The 24,763-nt window shown below is 41.3% G+C and overlaps 1 protein-coding gene across 1 annotated transcript in view; it reads right to left on the reverse strand.

Annotated features, from left to right (window-relative positions):
* The window catches only part of LOC306708239 (nucleolar protein 4-like), a gene marked incomplete at both ends in the record, with an annotated part of 123,456 nt that overhangs the window by 41,656 nt on the left and 57,037 nt on the right, over positions 1-24,763 (reverse strand). The window contains one exon of the mRNA XM_079176024.1: positions 7,007-7,160. Coding sequence (XP_079032150.1) covers positions 7,007-7,160 — 154 coding nt within the window. The remainder of the gene's footprint in view (positions 1-7,006; positions 7,161-24,763) is intronic.

Consider the following 24,763-nt stretch of genomic DNA (forward strand, 5'->3'; position numbering starts at 1 on the left):
ACACCACAACGACCCAAAACCTTGTGTGTGGGTGTGTGTTTGCTTGAGAAACGATGCATCAGGAATTTACATGGGACATATTCATTATACATACTGCTGTAAGTTCACTGGCATGCAGATGCTTTTATCCAAAGAGTCTTGCAAGAGTGTCTCTTTCTGTTCAATGTGTCTTGAAAAAACTCACAAAGACCCTAAAAAATGGATTTAGTAGTGAGTCAATCATACATTGTGCCAAACTCAACACCTTTTCACAATATGCATGTAAGAACAATCAGATTTCACTGACAGTTTCATTAAAGGTGTAAGATACGAGAGTGTGAGTTTTTTTAATTGACTCTCAACTGCTCAACTGGCTTGTAACTAACAGTGCTAACAGTACAAACTATGGCCAACGTACTGACAGAGATAATAGTGTTTAACTGAAGGGGAACTGGAGGTTGGGTGCTACACTTCCGAGACGTTGTTGGTCAGGGCGGTGTTTTCAGCTGTAACCGCCGTATGAGAGCAGTGCAGAGAAGCGGCCGCCAGCTAGCCTGTGGGGAACGCTCACATGCACGAACACTCACTAAAAGCACACTTGGGCGGCCCGGTCGTGTCAACAAGGCAAAGGACAAGCTTGGATAACACCCCACACCCCACACAAAGGGGGAGCCATTGGAGCGAGCGCCGATCTTCCTCTGATCTGGGGTTTTTGTCAGCGAGGTGAGGTCACAGATCCAGATTGATGTACACTGAAGTGACATAACTACAGCATCAGTCTCACGTTTCCTTTTCATTTTGTCATCTTTCTTAATAATGAAACATAAAGAATAATTTTACCCCATCAGGCCTGTAAAAAGCTATTCCTATGAAACTATCTGAGAAGAGAACATCACTCTGAGAATCCCAAAAAACATGCTGTTTAACAAGCGACAAAAGGTTGTGATTAAAAAGATTTTGGATCCATTGAACTGGAGGATTAGCATTTTTCTGACCAAATAAACAGACTTTTACTTAAATAACGCCACCCAGTTACTATTGACCTACAGTGAGAGGATGATATAATTCAACGCTGCCTCTTTTCTTCTCTTTCTAATTCAGCCTGACCTTTATTCCTCCATTCGTCCTGCAGTTCAGACCCTCTCCCTCCTTGCTGCCCCTCTTCATCCCATCCTTTCCCCAATCCCCACCACACACACACACACACACACACACACACACACACACACGAACACACTGCTCTGGGTAGCAGAGGTGAGCGGGGGGGGGGGGGGTTGGGGGAGGATGAGGAAGGGAGGAGGAGGATCAAAGTCATCCTGTCATTTGTTTCCCACTGCCCTACTTTCCTCTATACGCCGCTTCAACACATTAGACCATGTGGGCCACTGGCCTACAGCACCAACATACATGTGTGTGTTTCCTGTGTATACATGCTGTATAGACACACAGTGTACACATGCATGTGTATATGTAGCTGAGAAAGATTTCTAGATGTACAGCTTTCTAGTATGTGTGTGTGTGTGTGTGTGTGTGTGTGTGTGTGTGTATGTGGCAGTGGCTCTGTCCCTGAGGGGAGTGATGCATGTAGGGAGGTAAACACTGCTCTCTCTCTGTCTGTCTGTCTGTCTCAGCCCTTATTGACTTCAGCCTGGCTTTATTCGCGGCTGTTTGACTGACTGTTCACCTGACGGCATCTCTGCATCAAGCGACTGCAATGGCAACTGGTGACTTTCAATTAAAAGTGTCCGCGATTGCTCATATAAATGATGTGGCGCCGTAAATAAACACAGATGGGTATTTGAAAAATTAAAAATAATAAAATGAGAGGCTTTTAAGAGGACACTGCTGCTGTCACTGCGAGCAACCACAACACATTCGGCTGAGAGTCACCAGTTAAACATGGTAAGCAGGCTCTATGAAACATCCATATCGGCTGCGTATTATCTGCACTGGGATGAAAATGAAATTATTTGTAAAATAATGCTGGTTAAAAGATGTGTATAGAAAATCGAAGGCCCCAAAACTGAGCCTTGAGGAACACCTCACAATGAGCCCGCCTTCATAAAGGGCCTGCTTGACTTTCTTGAGATGTATTCTTGATCATGTTATTCCTGATGAAAGATATGGAGATCAAACATATAGTGACAGTGTTCCTTTCTTGTGCCGAGTGCATTCATCCACTTAAGGTTAAGGTTTTATTAGGGATTAGATGTGTGCATGTCTCAGTATTCCAGATAATACCTCCAAATCCCACATATTTTATTCATTCTTTTTGTAATTGATGATCCGGCTTATTGAACTGTATATGGAACACAATTTACACAATATGCCATAAGAAGAATCCTAAATACGACCAAGATAATGATGTGCATCTAAGAGGGGGGATATCAAGTGGGGACATGGATGAAAGGATGGAAAATGTATCTAAAGCTTAAGACAAGTACATTTCTGAGTAAGTTTGTACAAAGGGAATTTTAGCGACCTGTTCACATATTGAGAATACAGAGACATGTGTTGAAAGCTAGCTTGTTAAATGATGGATGGAGGGAAGGGAATATAGGAGACGAGAGGCAAGCAAAGATGTCAGGAAGAGTCCACTAATATGTTTGACCCACGGTCTCCTTCTCCTTTCATCTCCCTCGTCACTCCTCCATTAGAAAGAAGGAGGTTTTACTGGAACATCTGTAATATCAGTAGTTGCAGACAATGTCGAGCTCAGTATGTCAGCTGATCAATATATTGGCCTATCTATCACCCACCGTTCTGTTCTCGTTTCCATGCACTTCTCTCCTCTCCTCTGCCTCCTTCCTAGACAACATCATCCTTACGCCCTCTCGCCATCCCTCTCGTCATCCCTCTCGTCGTCCCTCTCGTCCTTTTTTCATTTCCCTTCCCCTCTCCACTCTGTTTTCCCTCCCTCTCTTCAGTTTATCCCCTGTGGAGAGGACCTGTAATGGCGGTTCCATCATCCTCTCCATCTCTCCCCATTTTCTTCAGAACGAGAGGCTCCAGGAAAGGAGGCCCGAGACAGAGCGATGTGGAGAAGCGTGGAGTGCACACTCACACACACTTTCTCACACGTAGACCTCTCATAAAGCTGAAGAACATAAGTGTCGTGAAATGAGTCTATTGAAAGTGCAAGCAGATCTAGAGGCCCGGCTCACCGGCAGGCCAGTATGAGCTTTGTCCAAGGTTGGATCCTATAGCATTTGTGAAATAAATTCAGAGTGACAGCTCGAGTCAAGGTTAGTCTTGCTGCAGCGCACTGGTTTCCAACTAGCGCATCATTTTGTAGCTGTCGGATGAAAACCACATAGCTTCCAGAGGAGAGGCTTTTAGTAACAAAGAGGGGATGGATCCTTTTCCCAGTAATCCTTAACAACCAGGGTGTAACAAAACTGACCCATCAATCACAATGCAACAACAACAACAACAAAAAGATTTTAAAAAATATGTAATTCAAAGGTTTCTGCCTAGTTCAGGAGCAGATTTATAATTTGGTTTACTCTGACAGAATTCCCTTGAAAGTCCATTAATCTTCTGCTCACCAGACTGTGAGGCCATGAGCTCTTTCATGCAACATTCAACGAAAATTGTTTCCTGGCCGCAAGTCACAAGTTTTCAAACTGCCAGTCACACGTTAGGAGCTTTTCGCTTGAACAATCACTCCTAAGTGGAGTGGAGCAGAGAAGAAGAAAAGTGAGGTGGTGGTCAGGAGCTCATATATGTGATTGACTACAATAGCTGCTTCTGACCAGGACATAGGCGTGTGTGCGTGTGTGTGTGTGTGTGTGTGTGTGTGTGTGTGTGTGTGTGTGTGTGTGTGTGTGTGTGTGTGTGTGTGTGTGTGTGTGTGTGTGTGTGTGTGTGTGTGTGTGTGGACCATCCGCTCTGTTGAAATTAGCTGCCTACTCAAGTTAAATGCCCTGACAGCTTGCTGGTTGGAAAAACACCCACCTGATATTAACCGTGGGAGTCCTAACCACCACAAGCTCTTTGGCTGTGTGTTCAAAGCCGAAGCAGCTCCTTGTTGACAGAGGAAAGAGCTGCTGCTGGGGCTGCAAGTTCCCCACAGCGCTGAGGGTTTAGTAGGCTTTCAGTAGTGGGAGAGCACAGTGAGAAAAGTTTAAAATAGTTCAGCTTTTACTTTAAAGAGCTCAGCACTTTAAATGGGTTTTATAAAGCAAAAGTTGTGACCAGCACTTGGGCTTTCATGGTGAAGGAACTGATAATGATTAGCTCAAAAGTATGATATGCAGCTTTATTTTTTTTTTTTTTACAAATTACAAAATTTTTAAAATGAAAAATGTAGATTTTAGAACTAACTGAATACTTGTTTCTTGTTAAATGAATGCAGAACACAGAAGGGCAATGAGGCAAGGCAAGGCTTTCCTCAGGGTGTGAGCTACTTTCAAGGATGTGTTTTTATTTCTATTTTTAAATCGCCTTGTTTTAATTCTCACAAATCCACAAACACATTTCAAGACCCCTAGAAACACAAAACATTTCCCCCTTTCCTGATGGATCCATCTATCTGGCCAGGCAACCCAACCCAAGTGATGGGTTAGTAATACATTACTAACACTAACACTTTACATTAGAGAATAAGTGGAGGCTTTGCTGCCTGCCTTTTTCCTTGGATTGGAGTCTAATTGATCAGGAAAGGCACTCTCAGCTCCTCTGAGTGTTGGCATTTGGACGCCTACAACCACCTTCTGGCTTCCATGTGAGGTGTAGGGAACAGAGTGACCTTTTAATGACAAGGCCTTATACACTCTGCCACCTACTGTACCCTCACACAAACACACACACACACACACACACACACACACACACACACACACACACACACACACACACACACACACACACACACACACACACACACACACACACACACACACACACACACACTGAGCTCACTCACTCAACTTTCCCACGATGCAATCCTCTCAAACTATCTCATGCCACTTAATTTCATTCAATCTATTTTAAACAACAACCTCATCACCCCCTTTCCTCCCGTTCCTTCTAAACCTCATTAATATGCTTTTTGCATGCGTCATTACATTTATCTTCTCTGGAAAGACCAAATTCACCTGATAACTTAACCCTAACCCGAACCTATTACTAGTAATCAGCATATTCATTGATATTGAAAATAATCGTTAGTTGAAGCTCGGGATGCTGATTTGGATTTGGATTTTCTGACAAATAGCTGACCCTCTTTAACGGAGCATTAACCGTTAACTGATGAGATTAGTGCTTTTTATGCTGTGGTTAGTGCCTAATAAGCCGCCCAGCTGCAACGATACATGAAAACATGTGATTCAACAAGCCAATCAGATTTTCTCCCCTTCCTATGTCACTGGCAGGCTCATTAGAATACAATACTCACAGCTTGAGCTGCTTCATATTTGTTTCACAAGCCAGTCAGAAGAGGCTGAGCTTTTTCTGGAGGGGGGCTTAAAGAAACTGAAATGGAGCGTTTCAGACAGAGAGTGAATACAGGTATATTCAGACAGAAAGTATGAGGAAAAAATACTTATTTTTTAACATTAAAGCTGATCATTTTTGAAAATCTTTTACTACACTACTGCCGTGATGTCTTTGGTCACAAAAAACAAAATTACATGCACACTCAGCACTGGCTAACATGCATTGCAGTACCATTCAAATATGCATGGGAAATGTCTCACATACACACAACTATACACACAGCACACTAATACGGCTGTCTTCAAAGTGAGCACTCCTCACCATAGGATGCCTTTCAGTGCAGAGACAGTGCTGAGTAGTGTGACAGGCAGCAAGAAGCAGAAAGAAGAAAGTAAAAGAGAGGTAATAATAATATAAATGTGTGTGTGTGTGTGTGTGTGTGTGTGTGTGTGTGTGTGTGTGTGTGTGTGTGTGTGTGTGTGTGTGTGTGTGTGTGTGTGTGTGTGTGTGTGTGTGTGTGTGTGAGAGAGAGAAACAGAGGAAAACAGGGTGCCAGAGAGAAGAAGAGTGGCAGTTTAGTATGAGGCAACAAAAAGAAAGAAGGAAAGAAAGACATCTCCACCCCGACCTTCCAAAACTACCTCCAACCAGAGATCTTCCACAACAAGAATATTTCAGTCTCTCTTCTTTCCTCAAGGCTTAAACTTTCTGGTTTCCAGTGCAAAAGGGCTGACAAAACATATGATAAACTGAATGTGCATACGAATAACACACATATAATCTACTGCTTGTAATGTATGTTTGTGAAATACAGTGATAATCCAGGAATACCCTATCAAGTGTGTGCTTGAAACAATGACAGACTAACAATGACGGAGAGAGAGACAAACTGACTGAAGAGAGAATAAAAGAGAAATGGAAAGCAAAGGAACAGACGGTTAAAAGATAGTTGTATCCTCATACGATAGCTTGTATATCTGACAAAAAAGCATGTTCCGATATCATTTTTTACACACACACACACACACACACACACACACACACACACACACACTTCATTTTGTAGATATGGCTTGGAAGTCTGATCTCCAAAACAGAACAAAGTTGTTCTAGACTCCGGAAGAACAATGAGCAGCAAAATGAAATCAGCAGATCCTTGCGGAGTTAAAGAGCAACCAAATCCCGGATTTTTGGCTGAAGTGCTTCTACCCAGGAAATGCCTCTAGTATCAACATGTGCAGGGCTGGGAGGGGGGCTGAAGACACGCCCAGTCGATTCTATCGTCGGCTCATTTCCCTGAACCAGTGTAGCACTACAATCTCAGTACAGCACAAGCATTTTCTCTCTTTGAGACTTGAAAATAAGCACATAAATTCACTGCATTCGAAAATCTGGTGCAGTTGGGAGTTCGTTGGTAACGAAAGCTAACCCCATGTACGTCACCCGGCCCCAGATCAGTTTCAACCAGTAGAGGGCAGTCACTATAGCTATTATAACACAATATGCGCTAAAACGTTAAGATTTGGACCGGAATCCAACAACAACATGACTTAATATCCATACAGGTTAACTTCCTCCTGGACCTTACCGTCGTCCTCCTTGCTGTGTGTGTTCTGGGGACTATGGCGCATCCTCTCTCCTCGGCTGGGCGGGCTCAGGTCAGACGCTGCTCCCAAATCAGCTGCTAGCCATGTGGGCTCGCTCATCTCTGCCTCCTCCTCGCTGCTCAGTGAACCGTCATCCTGACCAGAAGAGGGGGAACAGGAACATTAGACACGCATATTCCCATACTAACCTAGTAATAGTGTAGTATTAGACTGAGGCTGCAACAATTAATCAAAATGTTATCGAAATAGCAACATGGCCGACTGCAAATTTCAAATCATAGTGGCCCAATATTTGTCCTACACGTCTTATTCTACAGAAATCTTTGTTTGGTACAAAATCCCACCGTAGTCATTTTAATGTGTTTTTCAATGAAAATGACAATAATGTAATAACTATCATTCCCTCTAACATCGCAAATAATACAATACAAATGCAATATTATTCAAAATTATCACATTTTTTCTTCAAAATACTTCACCCCTATATTAGACAAGATACATTTGTATAGATAGAGAATAAAAGGAGTCCAACGGCATTTCATATTTCAAGCATTGAGCTGTGAATTGATCGACAGAGAGATGCTCTCTGTGCAACAGTGAAAGGATCTTTAATCACCAGAATAACACTATGTGGCTCATGAAGTGGCTAAATGAGACTACTAAACATCATATCGAAATAGTGTGCGTTTTGCCTCCTGGTAGTGACGCAAAGTCACGTGACCTAACAACAATTTCATTTACCTAAAAAGTGGTAAAAAAACCTGTAAGTATCATAAACGTTTGTTTGCTACAGAGCTCATTTTCTGTGATAATCCAAAAGTCCCATTGGCGTTTTGTGTGTAGATGATGACAGAGGAATTGTTTCCTCACTAGGGGTCTAAAAATATACAACAATATCAAACATGAGTGGAAGATACCCAAAGAAGAATTCATAGAAAAGGAGGGAAAGCCTAAATTACCAATACTCTCTTTTCTACTAGAAGATATCTTCTGTAAAGCCACCTAAACTCAGATTATCATGAATGAAGCTATTTCGAGCCATATTTAATCTCTCTTTACTCTGCTTTGTCAGAGTCAGCTTCCATGGGAGCAGGCATGACAGCTGCTACGCCGGTTCAACCCAAACATCAGAGGAAACAAGAAACACGAGGCAGAGAAACGGCAGGCAGGCAAATCAAACATTACATGCTGCTCAGTATGCAGCACCTGCAGGCCGTGCTGGTAGCAGGAACATCACACTGAGAGGTTTCCTTCCCCCTCACACACTTTTTCATCTGTTCAAAAAATGCAACACTGCCTTTAGGAAACAGGTTTTTTTTTTTGCCAGTCACAAGCTACCAAAAGCTGAGCATGAAAGCGGTTGTGAAATAGATTTAACCACAGTATTTCTCTATGTGAAGAAGTGGTAGACCTTAGATACACATCCTAAGTGGTGTTTAGACTGTACATGAAGATATAAGACAATGGAAAGACCAGGCGACAATGTGGAAGTGCCTTAAACTGGCTTCTTTCTAATGGCCATCCCATTTCAATGAGAAAATGACATCTCACTTGATTAAAGGAAACATTAGAAACATGCGTTTATGGGCTCAACTGCTAGTTTCGAGTCTTCTTCAATACAGCATGACATTCATTTTGTAAATCTTGGTCCCATTAAGAGTGAAATAGTTGATAAAACAGGCTATTCTTTAGGGCGGGCTAGTTTGTGATTGACAGGTCACTATCACAGGGATGGGATAACTCTTTCAAAGTCAGCTTTCAGTTCATGAAAGTCCTTCACGTTTAAAAAAAAAAAAAGAACGGAGATGGAGACAAATATCTGGAGTTCGTGTGAAGGTCTGAAATCTGACATAACAATAATACTGTGACCTCCAGAAGCTAACAGCTAGGGCAAACATACGTACAGCTGTTCCATTAGTTCTTTGTGGTGAATAAACATGAAGGGATACATTTTGTTAAATTAAAGCTTCACGTTCAGAACAAGAACAAGAATATTGGATGATTCCGAAGAACCCTGGATTACATTTACTTTTTTGAATATCTTTTTTTATATTTTATTTAATCTTTCCCCTCTCATTTGTGCATGCCAACTATGGTATTATCATGAATAGAGAAAGATCATAATTACAGCAAATAAGCTATGGTTAAGGCTGACTTGATTTTTATTTTTATTTCCGTGTCATGCACACTAAGTAGACGTAAAATATGAGACACAGGATTGCCTAATACTGACACAACTCCTGGAATACTTGACCATCAGAACAAACCACAAACACGTAGATTAGTCAGTACCATGTCGTTTTTGTCAAACTGTCTTCTCAAAACTGTCTTAGAAGACAAAAAAGCCTGGAAGTCCCCTAACTTTTTAAAGTTTAACGTAGACAAGACAAAGGTTCTTATCATTGTCCCTGAACACACCTCAAAACAAATACAGACTCCATAACCCTCTCACTCCCAACATGAATCAACGACATAAAAATCTGCATGTTATCTTGGACTGTGGCTTGAACCTGGAGTAGCAGTATATGAAAGCACAGACACACACACACACACACACGCACACACACACACCTATAGCTGTTATCAGCATCTAAGGAGACCTGCACTCTCAGTAATGAGGTCCTGAGTGCTACAACCGCCTTTTATTACACACGCATGTATGCACACAAACAATGAAAAGATTAATGAATGAGCAAAGACCTCTATGACACTGGAGCTAAGACGCAGTAAATTGCTCTTTTTTTGTTGTTGCTCTAAAAAAACTTTAAAATAAAAAGACACATAGTTTTACAGACATGTGGACTGACGGTCTTATGTTAAATACATGCGATGCATAATTCAAAAGCATACATGTGACAGTGAGATAAATGTTGTAACTAATGAGTGGCTGAGAAACAGAGGTAATGAAAACAGACGCACATATAAAGCTAAATAAAAATGTTCCACTTGTCTTTCAGATATAGTCCATATTTATATACGTATATTTACATACTCTATATACATTTTTACCCATATACTATTTAATACCTAATACATTACACAAAGGTTTTGGGTGGGCATTTACATACAGACAGAGGTGTGTGCTGAACTCTAACTTTCTACTTATGCAAGGTTTTTCCTGCATAGAGATTTACAAGGTGGCCACCTGCGTCAAATTTCGTCCCGCCTCCAACACGTGACAAAATACTATTTTCTAACAAGCTGGCGCTGTATGGTAATCAGCACAGTGCACCGGGATAGCCGGCGCCAAAACTGCCAAAGAGAAAGAAAAGAGCAGTCTATTTTTGACTGAACCCCAACGAAGCGGGAGCCAGCCACTTAAAACCAAGTCTGTCGCTGACACTGACCGAGTGAGGGATGAAGTTACACCGTCGGTCTTTGAGTTTTTAAAGCGGAAATGCGCCACAGTGTTTCCGATGGTAGTGTCTTTGCAACGACAACAAAAGAATAAAGAAAAAATCAAACAAAATCAACAAAATATTCTGCAATAAATCATATGAAACATATAATACAGATGAGGTCACGAACCCACATACACACTTATTAAAACAAATACAATATTTCAAACACACCTATATAAAACATAGTATATAGTAGGATAGTAGTTATATTACAAAACAATTCATCTGAGAACATGGCTGCCACAGTACTGAAAAATGCAAACAATTTAAGTAAGGAAGTGAAATGATAAAAATAAATGATCTTAAAAAAGGTTAGGCTATGTCTCGTAAAAGTGTACGAGAAGAGGATTACACATAATATAATTAGATTTAGAATAATTTTGAAATACCTCAAAAACGAGGAGATCTTCATTTGTGTCGATGCTATTTTGCCAGAAGAATATAATTGGTTTAGTGATTCAGTATTTTGGTCATATTTTTTGTCTCCAACAGCTTAACCATGTCATGTGATATGCTACTTCTGCACACTTATGGAACGAACATGGTCCAGGACCGTACACATGCATGTGTGTGCACACAACGGTATCACCTCCGCCACATTTTGAGCCACGGAAAACACTGATATATGAGTATATATGTCAAAACTAATTGCGCTAATAAAGAAAATTAGCAACAGCAGCATCTCTACTCATGTAGCACTGGGGATCATGGGAGCAGACTTTGGTAGGAAGGTGTGCAGGGGCCTCTAGGAGGTCATTAGGTTCATGGAGAGGTTTGGGCTGCGTTAGATAATCTTTTCTCCTTAATACGGCCAGCTTTAAAATAAGAAGCTTTTTTTTACAATTAAGGTTCGGCATGCAGAGTAGCAACAGTGAGTTGCATTATTTTAACACATAAATTGTTACCTTTTAAAAATTGCCGATGTGTAAAGACGACATTTCCTAATATTTTTCATGTTTTCTCCTGATCAAGACAAAAGTATTCAGATGATTTTGCAGCCTCCATATTTTAGTTGTTTAGATAAAGTGCAGTTTATGTGTTTTTGTCATTTAAAGACAAGAGTAAAGACACACATCTTATATATTGATATATATCATGGAACAGACTTACGATTGAGAGAGTCACGGAAAATAAACATTTCTGCATCTGGATTGATGATAAACTCTCATTCAAAGCTCGTATAGATAATATTGTGTGCTGACTCAGGCAAAAGGTTGGCTGTACAGAAATAAAACCATCTTCCTCACGTTTTGTAGAAAAGGGCTGTTGAGGCAGTTTTCATGTCAGTCTCGGACAACAATGACGTGATTTATAGGCACGCATCCTTTTCAGCTCTTACATTTCTGGACTCGGTCTATCACTCTGCCTTGAGATTTACTACCAGTGATGTCGATGGTACTCATCATTATATTATATATCAACGGGTATAAGACGAGAGACGTGGAACTCACTCGTATCTTTTTGTCAATAAAAACCTTACTGGAAAATTACCATATTACCTCTCAGACTTGCTTCATCCTCAGATGGGATTTACCAGACACGCTCTACTGACTGGCTCTTACTTCAAAATTCTATAAGCTGAGTCTGAAAAAAAAAGCTTCTAATTTTTAGTGCAACAAAATACACCACCTAACCCAGCTACGACCTCAGGCGGCTCATTCCTTTCCTTTGTTTTTGTAATTGTCTTGATGTCAAATCAGGGTCGCCCCTAAAAGATCTCTGATCTCTAAATAATAACTTAATGCTATATCTTCTCTTTAAGCAACATAACCAGCCGCAATGGGATGTTTCTCTTTAAATCAACAGAAAACCTTTATCCGTGTTCTTATTATTGTTACAGCACATGAAATAAAAAACCTGTCCTACTGCCGGGGATTCCACAGCTTCCTGAAGACAGTTGTGTACATACAACTCTTGCTGTATCTCCTGTAGTCCATGTGGCAGCACTGACCCATATCTGTCCATTAAAGAGGGCTCTCAGAGGAGGAGTTTCCCTGTGCTCGTCACACTGGATTAGCTTCCTCGTTGCATTCAGGCAGTAAGAGACTACCCACACTGACAATACCTGCTAGGTCTGGGAACAGCCAAGCGATCCAGAGAGCTGTCATTTATTCAGAAAGGCTTCAATCCATATTGAACGTCACTGTGTCACCCACCTATTTGTGCATCATCCTGTATTAATGTGAAACAACCTTCAGCTGCAGGTTCTAATGTGTCATTAGAATGCTTCCATTGAATCAGCCGATATTTAGAGGACACGGAAAGTAGAAAAGCTTCCAACAGTTCAGAGTATTTTTTATCTGAAACAACGTTCAGGTACCTAATGTGCCCAAGAAACAAAGCTGCTCCAGGCAGTCAGACTGTCGCTAATACTTCCTCGCAGCTCAATGTAATTCTAGGATGGAAAAAAAGTGCTCACATTCCGGGCCTGTTACAAATATGCAAGTTTGTGAGCGACTCCGTGAACTTACCGCTCGGCATGTTAATCAGCTTGGAGACTACACCGAGGCTGTTAATTCACCACAGCCGAGCACATGAATCAACTCTGACAAATGATCAAATGAGACCTTATTTTAATCTACTCTTAATTCCTTTTCAATTACTATCATCACCAGCTCACATTACCTAATTTTCAATTACCATATAATCTCAATGCTGTAATCACTGGTTAGCCCTCATCTCTTTGTCGTGGTGCTGGAGGACTGAAGAACAGAAGATTCATATTAGACCCGTGGGCTCTATCTAATAGTAAATCTGTCTGACTTCACTTTTCATAATGACTCTTGGAAAACGAGCGCTGATGAAGTCGGCTCATCTCCTTCGGTGCTGTGAAAGAGAAAGTTAACTTTTTCTCAGCTCATTTGCTGTGGCCAGAATCCAGCAGGAGATTTCTTTAAGCACAGCAAGCACAACTACTAGAACATTGTGACAATAGCTGGTAACTATGTGTAATATAACAATATCAATACCCAGAAAAATGCACCAAAATTCTTATCTATTTAGTCTCTTGTTTGCACGTTTAAAAGTAAAAGGGCACTCGGATAGTGCAGACCTAAGCCAAGGCAGTTTTAATAAGTGAAAAATGATTTTGTGTACTCCAGCATATAATGTGTACTTCCTTGGACCATGCTACACCCTTCCACCTAGTTTCATGAAAATAAGGCCAGGAGTATTTCAGTTATCCTGCTGACAAACAGACAAACAAACCAACTAGAACGGCACATGGAGAGCGCAGACCTCCGCCAAGGCCGTTTCCAAACGTCAATAATAATGGGTGAAAGGATGCACCATGGGCCCCGGGGCTACGGCTTTTTCAAGGCCCTATACCCACTCCACCAAGCACCATCATGACTCAACTACCGCCCTGCAAAACCTTCACAAACATTTGATTAATTCGATTACAATAATGCATCAACAGTCACTCATGACAGCAGTTTAAATGTACGACTGTTGCGGCACAAAATAAAAGCCATACACTACAATCAAAAGCTCATAGTGAAGCATACACATATAAAACACAGAAAATTGCATTACAAAAAGGCACATACAGGTTTACTGTATGCCTTCATCCATCTCTCTCACACATAATGCATGCATGTGCACGCTTACACACAGAGAGGGACAAAAGAGAGGGAAAGAAAGTCTATGTAACCAGTGTCAAAGCAGAACCTTCATCTCTTGTGTCAGTTGCCTCTCACTCTTCACTTAGTCAGTAGAAACACAATAAAAAGTTGTTTTTCTCTCTAGGCAGGTTGTGCCTAGCTTGCTGAGCTCCGTGGCTGTCCAAATCAACACACATCAGTGAGCGACACTGTTGCACTGGGTGACATGTTCCTTCATTAGCACAAACAAACACACTCTGTGTTCTATTTAGACTTTTTAAGCAAATGACAAATCAGCATTACAACTAAAATATTTAGCAGGGTGAAATATCACCTATTCAATAAGGCGTTACTCTACTATTTGTATTGGTTATCTGCTCTTCCGACCCCCCCTCCCTCCCCTCCTCTCTTTCTTCTCCTCTTCTGCATTTTACCTCAGTCAGCTAAAGTCTCTTTTGTGTGTGTGTGTGTTGTTTATTAATGGTCTCAGTAATGAGCTGTCCTAATCTGCATACAGATGAACAGCAGTGTTCCTGCCTGACAGATTAACACATGAACAGGGTTTGGAGCGATCAGACCAATTCAATAACACACGTTTACCTCTGTTTCTCTGCCTCTCAACATTTGTCTGTATCTTAAGAGAATCAATTACAGAAGATACTGTATGCACTTCATGTATACAGAGGCCCACTCCTCAAACAGATATCTGGCTTCTTGTAGCACCTGGTGTTCATTTTCTGGTTTTATTTTTATTTTAGTGGTTACCAACATGGCTACCGCTAGCAGACCGGCGGCTGGTTGTGTCAAGATGGTTGCAAAGTCCTACGACCTATCCTAATCCGAACCATTCGAGGTCAGTGCCTAACGTTAACCATTTGATGTCAATACCGAACATTACCCGTTTTAGGTCATTGACTAAAGAAAAATGTAGCCTTCATTCTCCTGGGAGATCGTGATGGACTTGTGCTTCTCTAGTCCTCCGACCATTTAAAGCGCCTTAACACTACATGTCATTCAACGCGACCTTACGACCCATATTACTAGGAGTTCCTGGTTCGTGGGAAATAATTGCAATATCCGATCCCCTATCACGAGGGGGGTTCAGCGGGTTACCCACGCCTCTCGGCGAAGGGTAGACAAGCGCTGATCCACTCAGTGTGGCGCGCGTGCAGACCTGTTATTGCTCAATCTCGTGTGGTTGAACGCCACTTGTCCCTCTAAGAAGACGTAACTAGTTAGCATGCCGGAGTCTCGTTCGTTATCGGAATTAACCAGACAAATCGCTCCACCAACTAAGAACGGCCATCACCACCACCCACAGAATCGAGAAAGAGAAAGAGAAAGAGTTATCAATCTGTCAATCCTTTCCGTTATATACAGGTCTAACCACTGATGGTCACTATTCTACAGCCAGTCATACAGCATCGATTGTTGTTCGTGTTTCCAGAGCAGCCGGATCTGGTCCAGTAGCGTTGCTAAGCTAATCAGGTTAGCCACCGGACGGACGGAAGGAAACAGCTCATTCCCTCTTCCATTGACACCTGTACTTCTCCTGACTCCTTCCAGCTGTCCTCCATCACCTCCTCTACAGTCACATCCTTCCACCTACTTCTTCTCTCCAAACTCCCATCTTTCCTTTGTTCCACTACTTCTTTCATGCTCTCCTCCCTGATTACCTCCTCCTTCTGCCGGTTCATTCTCTCTCTGATGTCGTCAACACATTACTAGGAGGATAATTAGGACAAGAGTACAGAAGACGAAAAACATAAGGGTCACCCACACACTAAATAGGATATATTCTTAGACTTTAATTTTTTTACTGTTATATCCTGTACAAGAGCCCCACACCAAGGCATTATGGTAAAGTAACTGCATCAAACTTATGTGATATTTTCTTCTATTTTCTGTCAAAAGTAATAAGCTCTCCAACTTGTTCCACCCACTCCTTCAACTCCTGCATCCCCACAGATGGAGCCACTGGAGGGCCATGAAGCCTCTTTGCCAATACGAATTACACACCGAGAGATGATGTTTTAATAGAGAAGCTCAGAGCAGTAGAGAATCACTGTAACGTAACAAATCAGCCAACCGTGGTTATTGGGTATGTGGGGAAACGCAATTATAGAACAAAGGTTCTGAGCTGATGATTAAATACAGTACAGGCTGTTTTCGGTTGTCACTTAAATTAACTTAACTTTATACTCTGGGGTCTAATAAAGGTGTTTTAAAAAAATGTATATAGAATGTGCGAAAGTAGTGAAAAAGAAAAAGATTACGTTTTGTCCAACAAACAGTCCAAAAACCGAATGCATTCAAATTACAATTGTTTGTCACGTCTGCTAAGCAAATTAGTTTAAAAACAAGTTTTAGTCGTCTATTAACTTCTGTTGACTGAAGAATCAACTCATTGTATTCAAATGTATTTTATGAACAGTGCCATTTACTATAAAATTACTTACAAAGCAGAATAGTAATACATGCTGATACTGAGAATGCTGGAATTTGTATTAATTGCTGACTAAATATTATTATTTCAATATATTAGACATTTTAGTGCTGCGGTGGCGCAGTAGACTATCATTCCTCAAATGGAAAATGTTTGCACCTGAATATTAACTTTGGTCTGAATACAGACTTTCTTTTATTAAAATAGGGAAGCACCTTGGACTTCCTTTGGACTGCCTCCATTTTCAAAGACGACAATAATAATAAATCATTTCAGATTCATTTCTCTCCTGTAAGAATATAGACATGCGTCACATATTGGTTTTGGTGCTACTTTAGTATTCAAACTCTCATCTCGATCCTAGTGTGTCCTCAGTGCAGCAGTGTAAAATGAATATCATTAAGAAAATCAATTAAGGTGGGCACCCCCCCCACATGAAGGAGTTGGGGGGGTTGGTGTGGTTCTTCCTCTGCTCAGCCTCTTTGTTCTCTTTGTTTTACAGGCCGTGGTGGTGCAGAGCCGGACCCTGAAGCCTCCCTATGGCTGTCAAATTGGCATCCTTCCACCTACCTACCTCCCCCCACCCATCACTCTCCCACACCACCCCACCTCCATATTTATCTCCCTTTATTTCTCCCTCCCTCCCCCCCATCCCTTTACCATGCCAACTACTTCCCTGTCTTCTGCTGCCCTTTCCTCACTCCATCATCAGCCTGCCACCTCTTCCTCTCCCCCCCTGCCAAACGCCCCCTCCTCTCAGCTCCTCCCCCACCAACGCCTTCTCCCCGCTCCACCCTGCCAGCTCCCTCGCTGCAGCACTGTGAGATGTTTTTATTCTTCACCCAACAGAAATAAGACCCGCTCCATCCATCCGCCTTTCTTTGACTTTCACAATCATGTTTGTTGGTTTCCAAGGAAACTGATCCCGGTTGGATGTTCATTATAATGATGTTGTTTCAGTGGAATTCTGATTCCTTGTTTAGATGGAGAAAAAAAAATAAGACTGGGACTACCGGTCACCATCATCAACACCATCATCATCACATTCTTCACCATTATCACCTTCACACCACGTCTACCCAGAGTCATTCCCCCTGTGAGGTGCTGTGATTGACCTGTGTATGTGCGTGTGTGTGCGCGTGTGTGTGCGTGCGTGTGTGTGTGTGTGTGTGTGTGTGTGTGTGTGTGTGTGTGTGTGTGTGTGTGTGTGTGTGTGTTGAGAGACCTCATGTGCCTCATACAACAGTCCTGCAACTTTATGTGTTTTGTTTGAAACCTAGAAGTACGTGTGAAGCATAAAACACAGTTTTGACTTGTGAATGAAATTACATATTCACAAATACAGAAATGTATACACTAAATAATTAAACATATATAATAAATATATTATGACATCCCTTCCAAACTGGCTTGTGAACCCTTAAAACGTGAGTTGTTGGGAGCAGTTAAACCAAAGAGTAAATGTATCTTCTTAGATTAGAATTTGAAGGATGGCGTTGGGAGGTGACAGTATCCAGTACATACTGTAAAAATAAACAAAAGTAAAAAACAAAAGGAACTTGAATTACCTCCTTGTGCCTTAAAGGAAATCGCTCAAAGCGTTCCTGAGATATTGCTTTCACAAGAATGGGTCGGACGGAAGGACAGACAATCTAAAAACACAATACCTTCAGCCACGGCTGCTGCCGGCCCGGAAAGAATACATCATTTTGTGTAATAGAAATATCTATTTTATTTGTTATCAGATTCATCTTCTGTCTCAAGTGATGTCAGGAGAAATACAATAAACAAACAATAAAAATGACTCCACCATCAGATATTTAGTCATCCTATATACATGATATTTATCCCTTTACTATCTCTCTATGTTTTACGCCATTGTGTGCAATATTGCAAATCAATAGGCAGAACTGCTTTACGCCAACAATTGTATGTTTTATTGAAACCATTTCTTTTGTATTTAATCCATCAACTGTTTCTCAATAAAAATTACATAGAGTGGAGGATTTCTTCTATTGCACCCACTCCTTACAGGCAACCGGTCACACTCACACCTATGTGGTGTCCAATTAACCAAACCTACATGTCTATGGTCTGTGGGAGGAAACTGAAACCCCCACACACACACACACACACACACCAGTAGAACATACAAACCACTAGCACATCAACAAGTCTGTTCAAATGCAGCTTTGTAGTGGGTCACTTGCACGTGTCGCCCGTCACTGTAAAAATCAGTTTACCGTGACGACACCATCACTGTTTGGCCACAATTATCACGGGTCAGCACTATAATCTTCTGCTGTGAGGCAGCGATGAAAATGCAATTGAGCGTAAAGAGGCTAAAGTGGGCTGTACTGAGCTGCAACATACAACTGGTGACATTCTTGAAACATACATCAATCTGACCTACACATGTTATCCCTGCAGGAAAATTTAAGACGCTAGCTGCCAGTCTGTCCACATGACAAGCCACTCGGCCTTCAGTCCAACAACGTCTTACATCTGATTGCATCCATCTCTCACAGAGATCAATGAGGGCTGGAGGGAAGAGGAGAAGATCATTTCTGAATGGAGAGAGAGGTGAAGATATTGATAAGAAGCAAGCGGGCCAGGGACACACACACACACACACACACACATGCTGCAAGGATTAACAGGGTGCAGGCTGAGGAGCTCCACTGCAGAATATTGATCGCTGAGACAACCAGCCATGAGGAGGAGGTCTGTGTCTGTTAAAGGGTGGAGGGTATCGCCACTGAAACACACATATACTGATAATAATTGATGCTGCACCATCGGTAGGGTGCAGACAAAGGCAATGAATTGGACGGTGAATCGACAAGAGGATTTGGTTGACTGACAGACACGGGGAGAGTAGAGAATGGTGAAAAAATACGAAGAAAGAAAACCTGTGCATGCAGGCAGCTATAGAGACTGTCTGCCAGCGTCAGCAGGCTGTGGTCCTGTCTGTCTGTCAGGTTATAAAAAGCCTTGTACAGTATGCAGCACAGAGGAGACGGCTGGCCACAATCAATAAGCTGCCACTGACCTTCATTGAACAGAGACACGGAGAGGAAGAGCGTTTAGGAGGATAGCCATGACTGGTCACATGACCGGAGGAGTTTTATACACACTGATGGTTCTCATCTCCCTGCTCCACTTCCTGCCTTGTGCACTGAACAAAGTTATCACTCTTCTGGCGATTGAAATGTGCTTTCCTACATTGTGACAAGAGTGTATGGATGAAGCATTCATTGTACTCATTTACTCTGTTTCTCTGTGCTTCGTAACGTTGCTTCTCCACTGCTCATTTTAGTTGGTACTGTAAAACCTCACTTTTGTGAGTCTGCGACTTGTCCTAAATTGGTTTAGTTTATACATAAGAAAGTGCATCAGGTGGACACAAACACTCCAAATGACGAGACTCCAAATGAATGATCATGTTGCTCTGTAACTGCTGGTTAAGTGTTGGCTAAAAATCACATTGTTTGTTTGTTTGTTTCACAGTAATTAATCAGAGTAGCATGTTGGGATAAAATGGACAAATCGATATCTGAAAACGGATCCAAACGTTAATAATTCAGCAAGATTTACAGGATTCAGCTCTATCTACCACCGATCTGACACAGATTCTGCATGAAATGTGAAAAACGGAGACCTTTGTTAGCCGTTTCTGTAGGGGAAACCTGGAAAACATTTGGTAGCAACGTAAATGACAATAAAAATGAAAATGTGAGTCTCTGTCCTTAATGACAAATAAGGACAGAGACTTTACAAGAAACAAAGCAGTTTATGGTATCAGGAGATGTTGAAAAGACAATGTGAACGAAATGAACCAAAGTCAAACTAGAGTCTGCACTGAGACGCATGTGTTCATTTCTTCATGTGTTTGGTGTGAACACTACAGAAGAAGAGGACAGACAAGTCCATCATGCTCAGGGTAGGGATCGGATTAATCTGGATTTGATTTAAACTCAACCTGACCACAACTGTGTCCAATAAACAAGCTACTTAAGTCTGTCAGTCAGTTAAGACATTGTATGAACCTCAACAAACCACAAAATGTAATTCAACAAAGTTAAACTATAGGTCTACACTCTGGATCAGATTAAAGTAAAGCAAAATCCAAACATTCAGATAATCCAATCATTTTAGTGCAATAAATAATAAATGTCTCTTTGTAAATTAAATCTTAACTCTAAAGCCACAGAACATCTTATCTGTCCAGACTACTAGGAAGTGCAGGCCAGAAACACAACCACAGACAGCAGGGCACCACTACAGCTACACTGTATATGTACACAGCATAAACAGTCCACCTCTTCTTCTTGTGGTTTAGAATAATATGAATACGTTCAACCCACTGAGTGTGTGTGAGAGAGAGAGAGAGAGAGAGAGAGAGAGAGAGAGAGAGAGAGAGAGAGAGAGAGAGTGTGTGTGTGTGTGTGTGTCAGTGCTGAGCAGCCAGAAACAAAATGACGAGGAAAAAAGAAAGCTGATCCATAAATGTCGTGGCACCATGTGTATAATCCTGAAACAGAGAGAGAGCGATACCCATCTTCCACTAAAATGAATGCGCAATAGCAGTTTTTTTTAGACACAGGAAAACACGCTAATAGATAGAGACAGACTCCTTTCCCATTGCCGGAATACAAGTAGACTTTCTGTATTTTTACTAGTATGTAATGTTTGACGTCACAAACGTGCCAGAAAACAGGGTGAGTAAAACAGTAAAAAGTTGTATTTGTTTTTTATATCCGTTAATTGTTTCAGTCTTACTTTCAAACTCTCAGAACAGAGTTGGTGATTGTTGGAACATTGGAAAGACTAACAAAGAAAGTGGTTATGAGTTTTATTTTATTGCCGTCGAGTTTAATTGAATATGTTTTAAAATGATCAGCAAGGTAGGTTGAAAGGAGTAATAAAGTCGGCCATCTTGGTTTAGACTACGGAGCCTCTGTGTTGTTGCTTCATAGATATAGGCCCAATTCAAACCTGTTCCACACAATGTGCTGCAAATGGGGCATAAATTAGCGTGTCCACCCTGGGCTCAAGTTACCATCACTGCCGATTGGAGCTGCCGTACTGTGACTACTGCAGAGAAATTTGTCCCGGGAATGAATTCCGGTTGTAACCTTCTCCACTGAGGACAAAAAGCAGATGTTAGTGGGTTTTTGCACAGTGTGAGACGGGCTTTAGAGAGAAGGATCACTGTTCTATTCATCATACAGACAGATCCTGACCTTGTCCTGATATTAGATAAGCACTTTGTATTGTGTGTGAGTGCATGTGTGTAGCCGTGGCGGAATCCTAACAATGTACAAGTATATACAAAGACTCTGTATATACAAAGACTCTGTGTGTGTGTGTGTGTGTGTGTGTGTGTGTGTGTGTGTGTGTGTGTGTGTGTGTGTGTGTGTGTGTGTGTGTGTTGTAATATCTACTGTTTCAATATGAATCGATATTTAAGGTGGAGGCTGATTGCTTGTTGAAGCCGGTGATAGAAAAGTCTCTTACAAGTTTCTTTCAAGAGAGCTAACATCTCCCTTAAATAGTTCACAAATAACGTTTACAAGTGCTGCTCATCATATTGTTCTATTCAAGAAAAAGTAAAGAGATCAAAAAAAGGACTTTTGATATTAATATTAATATTTACTTTTTTGTCATTGTTTTGTATTGTACTGAAAGAAACTATATCATAAATCCGATATTTTGTAAAATATTGCATACAATTTCAGTATATTCACGGGGGCAACTTTCAGACAGAAAATGATTGATTTATACATTTAAATTATGTTTATTAAGACAACAAATTGCCCAGATTTATGCTGTTCTGCATGAATATTCATTTCACCAGAATCGCAACAACGGAAGTGACAAGTGCAAAGCCACATTTATATTGAAATATACGTTGTTTTCAACAAAAATCTTAGTAGTAAAGAAAGAAGAGAGTACACGGACATGTGACTTCCTGTTGATGGCAGTCTGAGTTCACTGATAATCAGAAACAAGACTTTAACAAAAATCTGTTTACATGATTTGATATATGGAGAGCCATATGATCACTGGTAAAAAAAAGTCCTGGACCCGAGGACATGGAGCTATAAATATCTCGCTCTGTCCTTGCTTTCCTCTTTCTGCTTATTAGAGTGAAATCAAATATCCCCTTGAAGTAACCAAAATCTAATTTTACAGGTCAAACAGTTCATCAGGATGTCAGAGTGTGCGGAGGAGGAGCTAAACATCTAATCAGCCCTGTACAATGTTTCATTGTCAGCCACTAGGATCATGTTCGTTGCTGCTAATACCCATCAATCCATTTACTACTGTATCGGAAGCCTCTGAGGATTATACACCTTGCTAAAAGGCTCTTGTGCAGCAGTTGAGAGTTGACCTTGTATCTAAGTAGATAGAGTAAGTATGAAAAGTAGAAGTACTAATTGTACAGTAAAACGTTCTGTGTCAATGTTTCGGCTTTAATATTGATGCTGTATAACAGCGTCCCTGTGCAAACCCGCCGAGGAATATGAACGTCTTCCTGCAATACATGTGAGAGCTCAATTACTCATCTCACAGCCTGTGAGTCTGTGTCTAGCAGAGGAAGTGTGTTTAGCATGCATGTGGATCTATGCGCCTCCTGGTCTCTGTCCGTGTGTGTTTGTGTATGTTGCTGCAGGCTATGAGTATGCTATCTCTCCACAGAGCTCATTTGGTCAGATCCTGGATGCTCTGTGAGTGAACTCTGCTTTTAAAGATCTGAAGGTTAGACAGGTGGAACTCCTCCATCGTCCAGCAGCACGAAGACACACACTGAGACACACACACACACACACACTTTCTCCTAGGTTGGTTGTAGTGTGTTGGTGTCCAATACAGCATTGCAAGCTAAGTGCTAGTCTGTCGGTCGCTTTGTTTCATCGCATCAACAACAAGATGGAAGAGCTTGTTAGCAGCAGAGTGAGAGACAACTAAACATCCGACTGAAAGATGCTGCTGATCGTTTCCAGGCAGCAGTGAGGTGTTGGTGAGAAGAAGAACAACAGATCTGGCTCGTGAGACTGTGATCACTGAAGAAATTGAAGCCAAACGTGGCAATTCTTCGTATTCGCAAACCCACCATTTTGCTTATGAGAATCTAACATAATACTGGAACAAAAGAGTATTTTAAAGCAATGTTTAATCATTGCAGGCTGAAATATTATGGTAGGTTACGTTTAGGGATGCGCAATATTGGATTTTTGTTGTTTCAAAATGTGTTATTATCCAAGCTAGCGGTGAATGAGAGACTGTGGACAGAGCAGATTAAAATATCACTTCTATAGATGTTTACATGTTTATGCTTGTTGAACAGGTGTATTGATAAAGCGTTGCCTTTCTACTCACAAAGGTTTTATTGCACTCACACTAACTAGCATAGTTGTCTTCACTTCACCTGGTTCCCTTCACGGTCTCCACCGCGGCCTTTCTGCACTGCAGCTCGCTGATTTTGCTCTGTGTGTATGTGTGTGTGTGTGTGTGTATTTGAAGGAGGTCAACCCCGACACTGTCACTGTGTCATTGTAAATTAAATATTGGCTAATGAGCCACCGATCGGGCTCTGGGAAACTGTGCTGGTCATTTTTCACTATTTTCAGACACTATACAGACTTCGGTGTTGGAACAATGCTTGTGTTTAGCCGACTGGCTCATAGTTTGACTCTCTGGCTGCTCAACGGCCTGTTTTTCCATCTGGTTGACGGGATGACACATGCTGAAGTGTTAAGTTGCACTAAAAAACAGAAAACCAAGAGTGAGTGACACAGAGCTGGATTTTATGCAGGCAGACAAACGGCACTAAAAAACTGATGTGCGGCTGTAGAGGAAGCACCGTTAGGTGTAGGTGTGTGTGTGTCTGTCTACCTGGATCGACAACATATTCTGAATTATCACCATGGAAACTGAACTCTCACAGACCAGACAATGTACAGCATAATCCATACAGTGGCGGAGGTCATATCATTGTGTTACTTCTTAATACTGTGAAAAGAGATTGCTCAGAGTAACTGTTAATGACAACCAACGGTTACATGAACCAACAAGCTGCCATTTTTAAAACAGGAACATAAAGTGTACTATTTTAGATATCAGGGCTCATTTTTCTTCTTAAGAAAAACATAAATTGTTCACTTGTTCAGTATAAAAAGACCTTTCACAGATTGAGATTATCCAAATTAAGCTGTGTTTTTTGGATCAGTGTTGTAATATAATATACTGTACTTCCTGTCAACGGACATAATCCTACAGAAA

Source organism: Pholis gunnellus, assembly GCF_910591455.1.
Source record: "Pholis gunnellus genome assembly, chromosome: 2".
Lineage (NCBI taxonomy): Eukaryota > Metazoa > Chordata > Actinopteri > Perciformes > Pholidae > Pholis > Pholis gunnellus.